At 38.0% G+C, this 18,152-nt stretch overlaps 3 protein-coding genes across 3 annotated transcripts; 1 reads left to right on the top strand and 2 right to left on the bottom strand.

The window, feature by feature from the left end:
* Nucleotides 1-1,496: 1,496 nt before the first annotated feature.
* Nucleotides 1,497-8,199, bottom strand: mblac2 (metallo-beta-lactamase domain containing 2). Its single transcript, XM_060883835.1, has 2 exons — nt 7,638-8,199; nt 1,497-5,922 (listed from the first exon to the last, which is right to left on the bottom strand). Exons 1-2 carry the CDS (start codon nt 8,077-8,079, stop codon nt 5,534-5,536), a joined length of 831 nt encoding a protein of 276 aa, XP_060739818.1. The 5' UTR covers nt 8,080-8,199; the 3' UTR covers nt 1,497-5,533.
* Nucleotides 8,200-8,345: 146 nt separating this feature from the next.
* Nucleotides 8,346-10,646, top strand: polr3g (polymerase (RNA) III (DNA directed) polypeptide G). Its single transcript, XM_060883517.1, has 7 exons — nt 8,346-8,511; nt 8,657-8,786; nt 8,954-9,022; nt 9,095-9,154; nt 9,295-9,356; nt 9,630-9,764; nt 10,433-10,646. The coding sequence occupies exons 1-7, from the start codon at nt 8,401-8,403 to the stop codon at nt 10,517-10,519; spliced, it is 654 nt and encodes a 217-aa protein (XP_060739500.1). The 5' UTR covers nt 8,346-8,400; the 3' UTR covers nt 10,520-10,646.
* Nucleotides 10,647-10,667: 21 nt separating this feature from the next.
* Nucleotides 10,668-17,599, bottom strand: lysmd3 (LysM, putative peptidoglycan-binding, domain containing 3). Its single transcript, XM_060883516.1, has 3 exons — nt 17,465-17,599; nt 14,571-14,841; nt 10,668-12,346 (listed from the first exon to the last, which is right to left on the bottom strand). Exons 2-3 carry the CDS (start codon nt 14,832-14,834, stop codon nt 11,687-11,689), a joined length of 924 nt encoding a protein of 307 aa, XP_060739499.1. The 5' UTR covers nt 14,835-14,841; nt 17,465-17,599; the 3' UTR covers nt 10,668-11,686.
* Between the last annotated feature and the right edge of the window lie 553 nt (nt 17,600-18,152).

The following is an 18,152-nucleotide window of genomic DNA, read 5'->3' as shown; positions in this document are numbered from 1 at the left end:
TGTGTGGTAGAGAGCCAAAACACACTGCCTTTTGTCAGACAGCGGATTGTTTGGATCACAGAGCGCTTTAATGGAGGCGGGTTCAATGCGAAACTAAAGTCAATGTCACCCTCTAGCGGTAGTAATGCGACAGTGCAAATCTAGCCAATGTTTGATGGAAATGTATTAGTCAACGTATACGTAGGTAAGTAAATAGGTAGGTAGGTATGTAGGTAGATGGACAGTTTGTTCAAAGTGACAGACAGACAGACAGACAGACAGACAGACAGATAGACAGATAGATAGATAGATAGATAGATAGATAGATAGATAGATAGATAGATAGATAGATAGATAGATAGATAGATGAAGCAACATCAAAAATGTATACACTTAAAGACAGTTTGTTCAAAGTGACAGACGGACAGACAGACAGACAGACAGAAGTAGCAAAGAAAGAGAGATTAAATAAAAAGGAGAAAAATACACTGCTGCCTAGCAGTTCTTAGGTCTTATATCCTTAGATTTCTTATCAACAGTTAAAAGAAATAAGAAAATATTCTTTGTCATATTATTATTATTATTATTATTATTATTATTATTATTATTATTATTATTATATTAGTAGTTAAAAACTAAATTCTACTTAATATGACTAAACTATATAAAGCAGAATCAGACACTTAATATATTGTGCATACACTGTCCTGTGTATTTATTGTTATGTACCATTATGTATCCTGGAGAAATGATATTTCATTCCAACGTATACAAGCTACATAGATGAATGAGACAGTAAAACCCATTTGACTTATCTTTAGTGTTATCTTTGTGCATTATAATGTGTATTATAATTGTCTAATGTTTGTGTACACCGGATCATCACACCCACAACGGTTCTTTTCCCAGACTGTTACTAAAAAGTCTGAAACACAAAATTGTATAGAATGTCTTTTTATGTTGTGCTATTCACCTGAACCGAGTCCCTGTTCCAGCATGACAGTGCTCCTGTACACAAAGCGAGCTCCATGAACACATGGTTTGTCGAGGCTGAAGAAAAAGTATTTAGATGTCCTACACAGAGCCCTGACCACCTTTTGGTTGAATTGTTACACCGACTGCACCCTACACCCGACATCAGTGTCTGATCTCAATAATGCTCATGTGGATTAATGAACACAAAATAATAACACAACAGCTATGTTCTGAGATCTATTGAAAGACTGGAGATTAATATAACAGCAAATTAGGAATAAATGGGGATTAGTGTGTTCAATAAGCACCTGTGTGTGTGTGTGTGTGTGATGGTCAGGTACAAACTTTGATTCAATTTGGTTAAGCTTTTTCAAGCTTTTTCAACTTTTTCTATTATTCTATTATTATATTTTTCAAGATAATATTATTATTATTATTCCTACTAGTAGAAGCAGCTAAAGTAGTAAAATCTTGTCTGTACAATATTCTATGTATATTAGACAGATTTTATCATAAATAAAAAAAAATCATGAGCACAACAATTGAGAATAGAAAGCCAGTATATTGTACACTGATAACCAGGTGCCCGTGTATTTCACCAGCTGTAGCTACAGCAGTGTGAGGTATCATCATTGTGTTAACACTCTTAGAGGCACTAAATATAGCGTTGGTACAGTATGGCTCTGCTCGAAACGCATGATTTTAGACAGGATTCCTGAGCAGCAACATAGTCCAAATATACAGGTTTCCAGCAGCATTAATATCAACACCGTACACGAACACTACACCAGATGTGTATCTGTCAGGGTTAATGCCACATATTCTTAGAGTTATGCCTTGTAATATGTTACTGTGAGGTATAATACAACAAGAAGAAGGCAACAAAAACACATGACTTTCAGTCTCTGTATGGCATGTCATTATACCTTTCCATGTCCATACAAAAGATCTGCAGAGTTTTAAATCAGAGGCAGAATAAAAGCATTATCCTTGCAAACCATGGGCAAGACATCGAGCTGAACAGGAACGCACGATCAACTTCTGTTTGCAAAGAGAGGTCAACAAGGTATTTGCATGGTAAATGTGGAAACCTGTTTCACCAACACTCAGGCACACCGACTTATTCAAACAAAGAAAAAACACCTAACACTTTATATGAACACTGACAGAAAGATCATAATGCATTCATAAGGCATTATAAGCATTTATAATTATTTCTGAAAATGTACTTCAGTTCAAAGCAATGATCATTATGCATGATGGATTTTTACAGAATTAAAAGTATATCCATTTTGGCTTTTTTAACTTTAGCTTTTCACTTACTCATACAAATACTACATATACGTCATTCTGTTAGAAATAAAAAATAATAAACAATACAAACCAAGCTTCACAGAGGAGAAGAGTCAACCCCTCAGTGACCGGGTCGGTTACCTGGCCGGAGAACGAAACTAGTGAAAGAGATCCTGTCACTGAACCACCAAGGACAAGATCTCATGTGCACTACACACTTCATAATGCATAATAAATGCAATGCATTTTCAAAAACACTAAAAACACTGTGCAATGCCTTATGAATGTACACTACATAAAGTTATTATAAATAAATGTACACAGCATCATTAGAAATTCTAGAAATTGTTACTGAAATAAGTAACAATTTTTGCTTGCGGAAGAAAAATACAGTAACGTGTCTAAACACATGCATGCCATACACTGGTGGAAAGTGAACCAAAACAAGGAAAAAAGTATTAAAGAATGTATTACAAGTATTACATTAACTTAACATGAATGAATAATAATTTATATATAATAATATAATCATTTGATTCATCGCCAAGTTTCTAGATTATTTTGTATTGACCAATTCTGTGCTTTACCAGTGGCGCATGCAGGGTTGGCTTTGGCACGAAACATGAACACAACCATCTGCACACCTTTCTCTACATTATACTCAGCAGCTATACCCTGTTTCTATTTCAGCAAACGTTTAATATTTACAAATATCTTCATCATTAACCGGGTGATGGAAAACATGGAAGATTGTCACCCGTTCAACACGACAACCTTTAAATTCACTTGCTCAGAAATACATTCGTTTGGTACATTAAATGTGTTAATATTCATCTACATCTACTTTTTTGTCACTTCACACTTAAGTCCAAAGAACTTTTCTGTACATTTTGAAATCCTACGATAAAATCGTAACACTTTCAGGATCATCCGAACACGTGAGATGGCGTGTAGTCTGGTGAAGTCTGCATGTCCTGGATGTTCTGTGAAGTTATGAGATACTCGACTGAACTGGATTAAAAATGAATATGAGGCTCACATTGAAAAAGTTTCCAACGTGATGCAGATGTTCGTTTGGATTTAAGAAAGACTTGAGTGAACTGAGTCAATAACCAGTCTGGAGGTTTTGTGGTTGTCTCTGCATATATAAAGTCAATGTGTTGTGAGCTTGTTGCTACATCATCAAGAGCGAATGGCACAAACACTGCTACAACATTTAACTGGAATGAACGAATCACTGTGTCCTAGCTAGTGAGCTAGCTGTCGTGATGTGGCTCCTTCAGAATCTATTTCCACTAACGGAGTAAAAAATATACAGAACATTTGTCCATATTGTGTCCATAATGTCAGTTCCTTGAGATTCAAGTAACTGACATTATGGACTATGGAGACGAGTTTATTTATGTGATATAAAGTTAAATTCGTTTTTTTTTCACTGGAAAACTACTTGGACTTCTTTTAATCTCCTACAAGTGAAGTCACATGTATTTCGATGACAGACAAAGAGGTTTTTTGCTGAATGTGTGTCGCACAACACGACTGAATCTGTGGTAAAATCTGTGGTAATTTAGAAAAACTGCAAACTCCTCAGATTATTGCAGTTTGCTTCATTTTGTTTCCTTTATACGATCACAAAATAACCAAAGCACTGTACAAAAACAATATCACACTTACATTTGTGTGGTTATATTAAATATTCACATTCATTTAAGCACACACTTGCTTATGTGATGTGGCGTAAACACTGTATATATGTCTATTGTATGTCTGCAGTGCATTTGGACAAAGCTATCTAACTGGGTAATTTTAGCAAGCAGAAATTTCAGACAGCGTTTGCTTTAGCGTGCTCTAGAGATCCAGACTGTCCCACTTGGAAAGCAGACTAAAGTCTTCTCTCGAATGAGGTCTGGAGAATATTTTTCAATAGACACAAAATATATGAATGACTCTGTCTGTGATGTACAGTTTAAAAAGAGATATAAATATTTGAACCTTACTGATCCTCATTTGCTATCAAAAAAATGTATGGAATTGTTGATATGAAGTTTCCTGTGAGGAGAATTTGCTTCATTTATGAAGGAGTCACCGATGTGTTTTGTAACCATCAGGGTTACAGCTTTAGATTTCTTTAACTGTTCTATCCTGAAAAGAAAAAAAATGATCGATGATAACAGTTTGAAGGTCCAAAGCCACATTCATGGCTCTAAGTCAAGGAGAGCAAAATTGTATGTGCTGTCTGTGTTTTACTCTCTTTTCTGTCAGTGACACTGACGCTAGCTAATCATGGGCTTCTGTGAGCTTGTGCATGTGGAAAACAGAAGACAAGACTTCCTCTGAGTGTTTTATTCCACATCACTAAGCAGCGGTTCAAAACCGATGCAGTCGGCTTTCACTCAAAGGAAAGCGTGTGATAGCTTTCACCCTTCCTGGTTAGTAGCTGAAAAATAATAATAGTAATAAAGATTAATATTAGGGAGAAATTTGATTTTTGTTAGATTTGGAAAACTGCCAATTTAAATATCATACTGCTATTGCTATAAATAATCGGCTCTGGGGTGGTTAACAGCCCTCGCCATTGCATCACACCACCTTGTCATTGATTATTTTCCTCGTACAGCTCACCCTGCAGTGTATTATTCTTACTTTTTAAATGTTAGAGTGTAATAAGAGAGCTGAACAATTGTAGTTTGGGTTAAGCAGGATTGTTTGGTTACAAGAATGTAACCAAAGTGTCAATGTAATGTTGATCTGCAAGGATTTACTCGTTAGTGTGCATATAAACTGAGGTAAAATTCTGACTGAACTGGTCCACAACAGTGCTCAGGTATTGATTATGAAAAAGAAACGCAGCTCAATAATTCAAAAACTATAAACAAGTGAAAATCTATGCTACATTCTGTAATAAGGAAGAATGCTTCATCGTAGAGATCAGATCTTAGTTAATATAAATGGTACAGTTAAAATTCATTACCAGCTGCCGCATTAAACACAAGGTAGACGGACATTTCTAAGCAAATGTACAATTTTGCCTTGGACCTATGTCATCTTAACTCTGGACTTGGTCTTAAGTGTCTGACTTTTATATCATAACTTGATGGACTAAACAATATTTGTACCTGGAAATTCTACTCTAAACCTATGCCTTATAATTACCTTTTCATTTTTAATTCCAATCAGTTGAGTATCCACCAGACAAACTCCACGCTTGCACCTTTCATCTCAGCTGATCCTTATTTGCTCGGTGCTGAATTATATTGTAGTATATTGTTGCATATAGTTCTAATATCTAGTAACAGGCACAGCAGGAGTTGGAAGCTCGAAGTGCCAGGCTGGCTACAGACTTCACGGCACAGGAAGTCAACTTGTGACATGTTCCTGCACCGGAGATGTAGGTGGAAGCCAGTCGGTGAAGCCTCTTGGCCCCAAAAGCATTATAGTGGCCAGGCATGACCTGCTCTACTTCTTCCTTGTCCACCATCTCGACCAGCCTCTGGCAGCTGCGCACGTAGTCACCGACGGCACTGTAGGGCAGCCAGTCGATCATTGAGCCGTCGTAGACCACGTCTCCACTAAACAGTATTTTGTTGTCCTTGTCATGGAGGCATATGCTGCCTCTGGAGTGACCTGGCATGTGGAGCACCGTCAGCTGCCGGTCCCCGAGGTTGATGACATCGCCTGAAAAAACAAAACAAAAAGAAAACAAGAGGAACAACAGAGTACAGAAAGTGATATGAGACTGCAATGCAGCACTGACACAGCACAAGCTGCATTGACCAGAGCACAAATTATTATGGGAAATGGAAATCAGGTGATGTAACGCAACACAGAGACATTGCGTTCTGTTTGTTTTGTATCTATAAGCAATAAAGGTAAATAGAGAATGGGAAGACCCTCAAATACTGCATAGGTGTGGTTATAATCATAATCTGATTATTTGCATAAGATTTTAATAAGAATTTATCAAGGTGTACACTGCTGGCTCCGGATCCATGTTTAAAAATAATAAATAACTAAAAGGCACAAACCCCATGACTATTTTTCAAAGATAGAACTGTTGGTTTAGCATACTGGAGGTGGTATAGCTTTGCACAGGACTTACTGCAGCCCAGATGTGAATCCAGCCACAACTACAGTCTGTCCCGTGGGCCTAATTTAGTGCAACATCACTCACCTCTGCTACTGATACTACAATTACACGAGATCATTGATGTCTCTAGATAACTGCATTTTTAAAGCTTTTGGTATCTGCCTTCGTATACACTATTACTAATAATTTGAATGAGGATACACGTGGAATTTGGGTTGGACATGAATTCGTAAAGAAGTTTAATAACCAGTGGATTAGCTCATCTCTGATAGTATTACTTCATTCTTCAGCATTGGATCATAACAAAATCAGGTGTGCTTTGTAATGTGGAGAGCTGGTATAATTGATTTACTGACCATTCTGTAGTATAATTCTATAGCCTACTGTCTCAATACAATTCAGACAGAAAGGGAAACCACATTAGGCTGTGAGCTTGGTTCTCGGACCAAGTCCATGCTTCTTTAATATTACTCTAATTCAATAGAGTTCGATTCTACCATAGGTCAAGCAAGGGTGCTCAAGAAAAGTGGCGCCCAACTGGAGAAATGCTGAAACTACACTGAGATCATACAGGAAGGGATAAAAAAAAAAAACACCACACAGAATGTGTTTTAAAGTAGAACATCATCATGGCACAGCAAGTAGCACTGCCATGGTATGTTCTACCAGTGTCCCAATGTCCCATTTTTCTTCCAAAAAACATGCCAGGAGGGAGATGAGGGACTCTAAATTGCCCAAGGTGTGAACTGGAGATAAATAATCTGAACTACACAAATAATGGTTGAACAAAGCAGATTAGACATGAATTTATATTCCTCTGGAGAATTATATAAATAATAATAATAATAATAATAATAATAATAATAATATCAGGGGGAAAAAGTTGTAGTAAAGAGTCATAGAGAATTTGGCTGGGCGAACTCTATAAATACCATCATAAGTTCTTGTGTGTAATATAATGTGCTTATCAGAGTAAGCACACGCCCGTGTCTGAAACATCTGCAGGCTGCCAGTGATGTCGGTCTGATGCTATCGGTTAACGTCTCACTGCATCAGCACCGATGATGGATAAATCTAAAATTTACATTTCCATATAAATTTATCAGACAACCTTATCCAGAGTGACTTTCATTTTTTATTTTTTCAATTTTTACAACTGAACAATTGTTGAAAAGTTGAATTTCAGGGCCTTGCACAGGTGGACCTGGAGATCGAACCCAAGACCTTCTGATGAGTAGCCCAACGCCTTAACCACTATACCCACCCCGTATAACGCGTCAGCATTACATATAACACTACACACCTTCCTGTAGTATGTGTGTGGGCTGCACTGGTTTTACTCTGTACTGCCTGGCCGTCCAACCCGGGCACGGATTCTGCACGATCTCCCTGTCGGACAGCCATGTCACCGTCTCGAAGTTGTCTCCGTTGGCCAGAGCATCGACCTCGGCCTCGTGCACGCCCACCTGTTGGAACTGGTGCAATCCGCCCGAGTGGTCGAAGTGCACGTGCGTCCCGATCGCCAAGAGCGGGTTTTTCCGCTTGGCGTCGTCTCCCTGCAGGCCTTTAGCGCTGATGTACTCAGGCAGACTGCGGAGGCCGAGCCCGGCGTCGATCAGCACGTCCTGATGAGATCCGCGAATCAGCCAGATGTTAGCTCTGTTCCCCGATTCGTAGAAACGCTCCTGGATCCAAAACAAGCCGTTTTCAAGCGACTTGTGCGCGTACCAGTCCGTCACAGACATCACAGTGCATGTACGTTAATGACGTTACGAACCCAAGACAGATTAACACGAGATCCTACAACAGAAATCCTTATGATGGGTGTAGTGTAGCGCCCACAAATACACCTTCTCTGTAAGCTGTGCTAGTGTGACGTAAACAGGAAGAGAACTACGGATTGGTTGAAATTAATGTAAGCCCCGCCCACACCAGTAGCTGAAGTATAAATATCCGAATTCAGGTTTAACACTTTGTGTGTCTTATTCTGGGTCAAAAAAAAAAGGAAAAGAAAAGGTTGTTTCGTTTGGCTTTGTAAACGTAAAAAAATAAATAAATAAATAAGTATGGCTGGTAAAGGCAGAGGCATAGCAGCTTTTACATTTAACATAGACGCACTGGGTCTCACCAGAGGATCCATGCCTGAGAGTCAACATGGTCCACAACCCTTGTTTCCTGTGAGTTGTTCACAAAATTCTAGTTTGCAGTATTTTCTGTATCCTAATATTCCAGCCTTAGGATATATTTGATCATTAGATCTCTTTGCAGCCACAACATGTGATGTATTATACAGCACTAAACTGGATTTTGTGTGTTCAACAGCAAATGGAGTTTAAACCAGTGCCTTTAAAGGCTGGTGAGGATGAAGACTACATGTTAGCTTTGAAACAAGAGATTAGGGGAAGAATGAAAGGCCTGCCTTTCAACATAAAGCCGTGCTCAGGCAGGAGTGGTGGGTTGTGCGGATTAAATCACATTAACACAACGCACCATGGCTTTCATTAGTATGACTTAACTCAGTGATACACCACTAAGGACATTAGCTTCCAGTTTCATCAGTGAAAAGACCTTAAATATCTTGAAATAAATGGTCATGGTTCTTGTCATTGTGTTTATCAGATGTGGAAAAGTATAAAGAAAAATATATAAGAGAATGCCAGAAAATTGAAGATGAAGAATGGACCCCAGGTAACATCTCTATGAGTAGAGCTTATGATGTGTTTGGGTCAATTCACATTTAGCTTAATATTGGTTTTGCAGACTGGAACCGTCTTCCAAAGGAGCTAATGCCTCAGAAGAAGATAATAAGAAAAAAAAAGGGTAAATTCACAGACAAATACACATTACTGCATAGGAATTTCATTTCTAAATAAAAGACATGACATCTCGTTCCACTGCATGTCCCAACATGTAGAGGAATGACAATAAAGTTAACTTGAAAATAGAAAATTGTTTTGCAGATCCAAAGAAACCCAGAAAGATTTCAAGCAAACAGCAGGAGGATTTGTTGTCTAAACTAAATGTAAGTTTATGATTATTTCCAAATTTATTGCAAACCTACACTCAGAATGGGGGAAAAAACCCTCAAGGATTCTTAAATGTTCTCATCTTTACTGCTTAGTGGTAAAGCTTCTGCTTTCCTCTGAATCCTACAGAGATGTGCTTTTAGTATTTGTAGATTTAGTACTTTCTATACTTCTGTTGACCAAGTCTGAATTAAATTATTTCTTTCTTTTACTCATTGGAATGAATGTATTTCTGTTCCTTAAACGTTTGTTTTGTGTTTTTTTTAAAGGAGCTTGAGAAGAAGGCTGATAAATCAGATGATGAGAATGAAAAGGAAGAAAAAAAAGGTAATGAAGAGGAAGAAAAAAAGGGTGAAGAAGAGGAAGAAATTGAAGGAGATGAATTTGATGAAGAGCTTGAAGAGGTAAAAAGAATGGTTAGATCTTCGTGAACTCATTGTTGGAAATTAACAAAAATCAGACTAAATTTGAGAAATGCATAGCAATTAATCATTTGAGCTTTAATTTAAAAAAAAAAAAAAAAAACACTAATCTCCTTAAAAATTAATTTCGTTGCCTGTGGCTCTTATAGCTGTGAATAACAAAAGGCTATACAGTATGCAACCTCATTTACACCAAAGGAAAATGGAACATTAAGAAAGTCACATGTCCCTGAAAGCTACAGAGATAATACAGAAAAATATAGAGAAAGTACAATAATGAAAAATGATTGCAGAAACAAATGCTTACTCAAAATGTGTATCAGATTTGAAACTTAATCATTTTGAATTTGGTTGGATGAGGAACATGAACAGCCCATGTTGAAATATATAAATATACTGGTGTGCTAGTACAGAAAAATCTACTTTCAAAATTCAGATTTAGCGCTGATTGTATTTGGAGAGCAGAGATTGAGAGTAGCTCTCTAGCAGCACAGTTACTTTTGATGATTAGAAATCTCACACACAACCCTGTCTGACTTTCCACTGAGTAATTGTATAAGCATTTGCTTTATTGTAAATTTTAGACAATGTGTTAGACTGCATACTGGAGCACACTGGTAACTTGGGTCTTTTTGACATTCTTTTGTCAGGAGAATGACTACATGAATACCTACTTCGAAGATGGTGATGAATACGGAGCAGGCAGCGATGACAATATGGATGAAGCCACATATTAATCAATAATAATAATAATAATCAGCAAAGATTCTGATATTCAGAGGAAAAGGAGAATGTGTAAATCATTTAATTTTACTATTCAAACAACCTATATCTGTCTGTTCTGTTTCGTGTATCTATAAACGCAGATTAAAGTACACAAAAAAGTACTAAAATATAATTCATTTATTTTCAACCTGCAACTAAATTCCACAGGCCGAAGGCACATACTGCTCAAATTCATCCTTAAACAAAAATGGTAATGTTAAAGAGAGTACACCGTGAAGTTTCACAAGTATTATACAGTTCACATCAATTCATCAAGTTAAAGATTTCAGCATTGAAGTTGGCAAACAGGCAAAGTTAAAAAGAAAGTAGGCAACATCATTGTCAATACTGTTTTTGCAAATTATGATAATTTCCTAGAATAAATTAGTGTGTGTGTGTGTGTGTGTGTACATCCCTGACAAAAGAGACCTCAGTCGCCCCAGTGACATTCTGAATACACGTTTGGGCTCAGTGCTGCTAATATGGTTTTGTTGCACGTGGGGTAAAAATGGATGAGAGAAATTGCCTAAAGGGCCGAGTCAGTTAGAGTTCACGCTCCCTGCCGGAGCAGTTCCAATGGCACCACTAATGCACAATTAAGTGCAGTTATATCATGGCAGCTTCAGCTTGTGTCACAAAGTGTATTTATTTTATTTGAAAGGCTGAATTCAATAGATTTGAACCAAACACCCAGGTGATTCCTAACAGAACAAATCTAATAAAATGAAAATAGTGGACTTAATTATTAATTTGATATCATGTCTGCAGCTTCTTCAGACTAATAATGGATTTACTTTAAGAGCATTATGTTTAAGAGCTGACAGATATGAAATGTGTGGACAAATTAAACGTATCAGCTCTACAAGAACTGATTAATGTTTAAATCTGTTGGAACTTAACCTAAAACAAGTTGTAATGTTTTAACAATATGCCATTACCAAGAAGGCATTACTGTGCATCCATACATATTTCACAGAGGATACATTTTTAATTTTCTCCCGAAGCTAATTTTAGAGAAGGTTCAAAAATATTGAACATGTCCTTAAAAGTCAAACTTTGATCACTGAAAAAGTGGTTGTGTGTACAAGTCCTTAAACAAAATTCCTCAAAACTAACATGCTGGTCTACGTCATCCTTCCCTACGTTTTTTTATGTTCCTGTCCCAGAACAGACGCTGGATGTTCAACAGCTGGATGCATGAGGGAATCTTGGTGAGGAACAGCCTTAACTGCTGGTAGATCTGGCACACCACCAATGTTTGAGACTGTTGTAATGGACTCTGTAGCAGTGTGGTGGCTAACGTCTGCTTTCATCAGCACCTCGTAGTACAGCAGGTAGAACACTGGTGTGACGATGCCCACCACAAGCATAATGGCTACTGCAGTCCACCACCTCATACCCCAGTCCGCTCCATAGTACGGGTCTTTCCTTCCGGCAGATCTACGCTCTGCCTCTCCCTGTACAGGCTGTTGGGAGTTCAGCGAGGACACCACCTCGCTCAGACTGCTTCTGGATGGATTTGTGTATTTGACCAGACGCTCAATGTCCTTGTCCTTCTCCTGCAGGAAGCACTCCACACTGTCGGTGGAGGAGGAGGAAGAAGGAGAGGAGTCTGCTGATCCTGTGCTCAGAGGGATCTCTGGGATTCTGCGTACACCGCTGGGAGAGTTGGATTTGTGTGGAGCTGTGCTGTGCGTTTCCGTGAACAAGCTAAACTTCTTCACAGGGATTTTGATGGACCTCAAGGCGAAGAAGTCCTGCTCTGTCAGGAGATTGTTGGCCCTCTTTAGATCAGTGACCTGGGGCAAATGCAACACAAAGTTACTAAGTTACCACTAGGTATACAGCAATACCACCCCCACCCTCCAAAACATAGCACACTTTTGGAAACATAGTTTACTAAGTATTAAGCAATCAGGGAATAATGTATTTAGAACAGTAGGTACCATTTTGAAGTATTAATAGAGTAGTGAAGTGTGTTCACACTGAAAATTGTAACAAGAATGAATGCACTTAATACCTGGACAATGCACATATTCAGCCCCACCCCAAAAAAAACCACACAAAAGTATGGACTGATAGACACTTCATGCACTTGGTGCTTGCAGCTTTTTTTACATAGAGGAAGAGGAGTGGAGCTACCAGGCATCTTACATATGTCTTTTAAGCTAGCCTGTGTGTAATGATGCATTTTTTTTTTATTATTATTTCTTTAAAATTTAAATATTCTGCTAAAGCAAGCAGAGTCATGTTACATGCATATGATGTCATAACATGTCATTCAGTTTTTGTTAAGATGTGTGTTCCAACCAAAACCTTATGCAAATTCAGTAACAAGAAGCCATGGTTCACAGCCAAACTGAAAAAACTTCAACATGTCAAGGAAGATGCCTACAGAGGGGAGGACAAAGCTCTCTATAAGCAGGCCAGGAACCTACTGATAAAAGAGCTCAGAATAGCCAAAAGAAGCTACTCTGCAAAGCTGAAAAGCAGGTTTTCAGCTAACAACCCTGCATCACTGTGGAAAGGCCTGCAAGACATCACAAACTACAAGAGATTCAGTTCGGCTTTAAATGCAATAATTCTCCACTCCAAACTCCTAAGGCTCACTATACCCCTTCCATCTGTCAGTGGTTCACCAGCTTCCTGTCAGGCAGGAAACAACAGGTGAGACTGGGAGGTGTTACCTCCAGTATTCGGACAATCAGCACTGGCGCTCCACAGGTATATGTCCTCTCCCCACTTCTATTCTCCCTCTATACTAATGACTGCACTTCAAGTGACCCAACTGTTAAACTCCTGAAATTTGCAGATGATACTACGCTCATCAGTCTCTTCCAAGATGGCAAGGAGTCTGCATACGGGCAGGAGATGAAGCGGCTGGTGCTATGGTGCTGTCAGAACAGCCTAGAGCTAAACACCCTCAAAACTGTGGAGATGATAGTGGACTTTACAATATTGAACAGCCCTGTGTCATCTATGGAGTCCTTCAAGTTTCTGGGCACTACCATTTCCAAAGACCTGAAATAGGAGTGCAACATAAACTCCATCATCAAAAAGGCCCAGCAAAGGATGTACTTTCTATGTCAATTAAGGAAGTATGGTCTGACACAGGAGCTGTTGATGCTGTTCTACACTGCAGTCATTGAATCTGTCTGGTGCACATCCATCACCATCTGGTTTGGTGCAGCAAAGAAATTGCAATGCACAGTAAAAACAGCAGAAAAAATTATTGGTGCCCACCTGCCCACTCCCCAGGACTTGTACGATACAAGAACAGTTTCGTTCCCCAGGCAATCACCCTGATTAACAACTCACCATAATTATATTCCCTGCATCATATCTAAGTACTGCATTATCAGAACTGTCAGTCATCACATCCGTAAATGTTACACACACTACTGCTGCAGCATATTGCACAAAAGAATAATATTGCACAATAATGGTATTTGCACTACCATGCACTTCTCACACCATGTACATAACTGATCAATCATATATTCTGTATTCATATTTAATCCTCATACTGTCTATATTATATCACATCTGCATTGTCTTGTATAGTCTGTATTATCTTGTCTTGTATAGTACAGTGTTATTTATGTCTGTACTTTTGAGAGTCACAAACAGCTGGAACCAAATTCCTTGTGTGTGTCAACACACTTGGCCAATAAACCTGATTCTGATTTGCCATCAACTAGGAAGTGACTTATGCTTCTGGTTATTAAAAAAATCTTTAGTGTTCTATTTGAGATGATACTGCCCTTCATACACTAGCCACCTGAGTGCATAGTGTATAGTGAGTCATTTGGGATACAGCTAGAATCTTTAGTATGGCTAGTCTGAGCAGACAGAGCAGGATCAATGAATGTTAGCCATTAATAATGAACTTGCACTTTGATTCTGGAGCCAAGTCCCTGTCTCTCTCCTCGCATAACTGAAGTGTTTTCATAGTTCTGACATCTTTGTGCTCTGTCTGCATCAAATAATCTAGTCATGCTACACACCACTGTGTTGACTTACAGAGCAGAAATACTGCAGCGAAATGCTAATCAGCGTGTCTCCCTCCTTGATGTCTCTCATCACGTAGACAATGTCATCCTTTCTCTCACTGGAGGTACTGCGCCGGTGCCTCTCCCTGCCTCTGGAGCGAAGCTCGTTGCTCTCTCCATCCTCCTCAGAGCACTCGGTCTCAGAATTGCTCCCGAAGATATAAGTGTGAGCTCCAGTTGCAGGCTGCATTGTCGTAGCTGACTGGAAGCCATTATATTGGTTTCTTCCAGTCATTTTCTCGCTGTTTGCAAAAGAAGACAATCGATCAAGACCAGACAACAAAATATAAAAGACACAAACATAATATATTTGTTTTTTGTTCAAATCACGCTAGCTGATTTCTTTTAGTAACAGTCATACTTCTAACCACAAGTTTCTATGTGCTTATTCTGTTACTTTATATTATTTTTACTGATTTCTTTGTAACATAAAAAGCTGCAGGCTTTTTCACTTTTGTTTCCTTTTGTACAAGACAATCATAAAAACTAGAGTCTGCTGAGGGAACTCAGCAGTTGCTATTAGGATAACATTAACTTAAGTTCAATAACAATAAATCTAACTCTAGACGGATAAACAGTATGTGAAGTATGGGAAGCGATGTCACGCTTTCCTGTCTTCAAAACTTGAGAGCCCTGATAAAGTCTTCCTGAAATATCCAGTCTATCTCTGCCAGGTTGCTTGGCCAAAACAGCAAGTACTTCACATTTCATATGGTGAGAGATTTTGTTACACAGCGCATGGAGTATTTAATGGTCTACCAAATATCAAAGAATGAGAAAGTGGCCAGGCTGCTGATCTACTTTGTCTTTGTGAGAGAGAGCGAGAGAGAGAGAGAGAAAGAGACAGAAAGAGAGGGGGAGAGAAACAGAAAGAGAGGGGGAAAGAGAGAAACACACACAAACCCACACGTGTGTGTGTACATCAACCATAAACCTTGTAACTAAAAATGTGGGCAAATTTCGACGTGGAAAAAATATATACTTAGTCATACATGTCCTTCTTCAATCCCAGAGACCTTTGTGTTTCACCACTATCTTTGACTTTTTCTTGTCAGTTCATGTTTTCACCCGCATGTTTAGCCAAGAAAACACTGGAATTGCTAACCTTTGCATATGGCTATGCAAGAGAGCTTTTCCCCCAGGTTTATTCCAAATCTATGGGTTTTAGGCATCATATGCTGTTTCATATATCAATTCCGATATGTAATAACTCAAATATTTATCTTTTCTCTCTCAGTGTTTAAACAAGCAGCTCTATTAGTTCTGGGCTCTAGACAGTACATCAGCAAAGAATACAATGTTCAAAAGGAAAGATACTGACGCTGACTTTGGTCATTAATTGATCTTGAACTAACAGCTACAGCAACGTAGAATATTTGTTTACTGTTAGAATTTGTCGTTCATGTTTTCATCCACAGCGACTTTCAGGACACAAAAACACAGGAACAAAGACAGGAACTGGAACAGTATTAAGGAACAAAGTAATTGATGTGGTTGGCTCAACTCAACTAGCATAGTAATAATAATAATAATCTGGGATGTTCTAGGACAATAATCCACAATGAGGTTGTGTGATGCATTTTGATTTTTTTTCAAGGCAATTATTTCAGAGCATTTTGTAAGCTTTACACTTACAATACATTTAGTAAATAATGCCAAGTCATGCTTTGTACCTATTCATAGTTACAGCGAGGTTGTGGAATGTCACGGACACGAATCAGTTCCTGTTATTATTCTTTATGTTATTGTGGCAGATCTGTGATTTGAATGAATATAGTCGGATGTGCCTTTGTACCAATCTGAGTAAAAATAAATAAATAAATAAATAGATAGATAGATAGATAGATAGATAGATAGATAGATAGATAGATAAATAAATAAATAAATGCAGCTTTACTTTAAAGATTTCAGGTTCATAACAAAGAGTCAAATCATCTTTAATAAGAGATTTATAGTGAATAATGAACACTTTTAATGTTATAAACGTCTTTTAATAACTTGTAGACTTACTTACATTTGATCTAACTTGCATTTATCCATTGAACAGCTAAAATATTCATCACCTCAGTCTTCCTGATATATTCAATTCAATTCCAATTTATTTGTATAGCGCTTGTAACAATTGACATTGTCTTAAAACAGCTTTACAGAACATAAACCTAGAACGAATTGTTAATATAAAGAATATAAAGATTAATATCATACAAAAATGCAAGATTAATATTAGATCTATTTAAATGTGTTTGTATTTATCCCCATTGAGCAAGTCTGAGGTGACTGAGGTAACTGATCTGTCTTAACTTTGCCTTAGTCTGATTGGACAAAACATTTCTACATATCTGATTAATAAATATGTGTCAGGTGCCAAAAAGACAAAGCTACATGGAGAGAGAAATGTTCTGAGATTTCAAGCCTATCCGAGGTCCATGGTCAAAGTTCAAAGTGGCGATACAACGTTAGAGATTTTTTTTTTAACAAAACAATTAATAAGTGATGCTCTGAAATATTTAAAAACAAGTCGGGAAACAATTTATCGTAACAATTTGATCGTATTGAAGGAAATCTAGGCCAATCAGTTTTTATGGACGGAGCCCTACAGGCCCCTCAAACCCGGTTAATTAATTAAGCCGCAAGCCTATTAGTGTAATTAAATGTAAAAACCGCTTAACAATTAACTCAAATATTTAGCCACAACGCTAACGTCACTAATACCGAGAGCTAAGTCTACTTTCTACACAGTACTCATATCCCTTGCTAGCTAACATTGTTAGCATTGGATAATATACCTTAGTTTACTTACAACCAACCAGCAAGATAGTCGATAAGAATATTTAGTCGAGAAAAATATAAACAAACAACAGGTACCTGATACAGTCAGGTGAATCCACCGGTTTTACCTAAGCCATTATTCTCGCTAATCTAAGCGCTGAGTGTGCGTTTGTTTAGCTAACTAGTTATCTACGCCACGTCAACACGGTCCCAGCGTCATGACGTATGAAGAAGTGGGCGGGGCGTGAAGATAAGGATTTTCAGTCACAGCACCATATCTTTGAGTTCAAAGTGAAACCAACTGATTAGTAGCTTTAGAAAGAAAAAATCCGATTGGTTAATCCTGTTTCTCACAGTGGCAGCTGCCAGCTAATACATTTTTAAATAGTGACGTTTAAAATAATAAAATAAAATAACTAGTTTTTTTTCTAACTGACCATTACAGAACGCGTTTTATTCGTCTGTGATGATGGAGAGTTCCACTAGGGGGAGCTATTGACACACGCTACTTCGCAAACGTGGCTTTGTGACCTGGAGCTTAGATTACAGACCGAGTACATTAGATCTGCTAAAATAACACTTCATTGACCCCAAGCGTTTTCCGGCAGCAAACATAAAATACAAGGCACATATATAGAGAAATAAATACTAAAATACATAGAAAGTAAATTGAATACTGAATACAACTTTGTTCTGTATGAATCAAGATGAATTAATATGAATCAGTGCCTTGCAAAATTTAAATGATGTGAAGTTAGAGACTTTAGGTTGTCTTTCCATACCA

The sequence above is a fragment of the Tachysurus vachellii genome, chromosome 12 (assembly GCF_030014155.1).
Source record: "Tachysurus vachellii isolate PV-2020 chromosome 12, HZAU_Pvac_v1, whole genome shotgun sequence".
In the NCBI taxonomy this organism is placed as follows: Eukaryota; Metazoa; Chordata; class Actinopteri; order Siluriformes; family Bagridae; genus Tachysurus; species Tachysurus vachellii.
Note: the sequence above shows the minus strand (reverse complement) of the source record. Positions and strands in the feature narration are given on the sequence as shown.

Coding starts and splice junctions, on each gene's coding strand:
- mblac2 (XM_060883835.1), bottom strand. CDS start 8,079: ATGTCTGTGACGGACTGGTACGCGCACAAGTCGCTTGAAAACGGCTTG. Junction 5,923..7,637: donor CACACACATACTACAGGAAG/GTGTGTAGTGTT, acceptor TTGTTTTTTCAG/GCGATGTCATCAACCTCGGG.
- polr3g (XM_060883517.1), top strand. CDS start 8,401: ATGGCTGGTAAAGGCAGAGGCATAGCAGCTTTTACATTTAACATAGAC. Junction 9,023..9,094: donor AGATGAAGAATGGACCCCAG/GTAACATCTCTA, acceptor TTGGTTTTGCAG/ACTGGAACCGTCTTCCAAAG. Junction 9,765..10,432: donor TTGATGAAGAGCTTGAAGAG/GTAAAAAGAATG, acceptor TTCTTTTGTCAG/GAGAATGACTACATGAATAC.
- lysmd3 (XM_060883516.1), bottom strand. CDS start 14,834: ATGACTGGAAGAAACCAATATAATGGCTTCCAGTCAGCTACGACAATG. Junction 12,347..14,570: donor CGCTGCAGTATTTCTGCTCT/GTAAGTCAACAC, acceptor CATTTGCCCCAG/GTCACTGATCTAAAGAGGGC.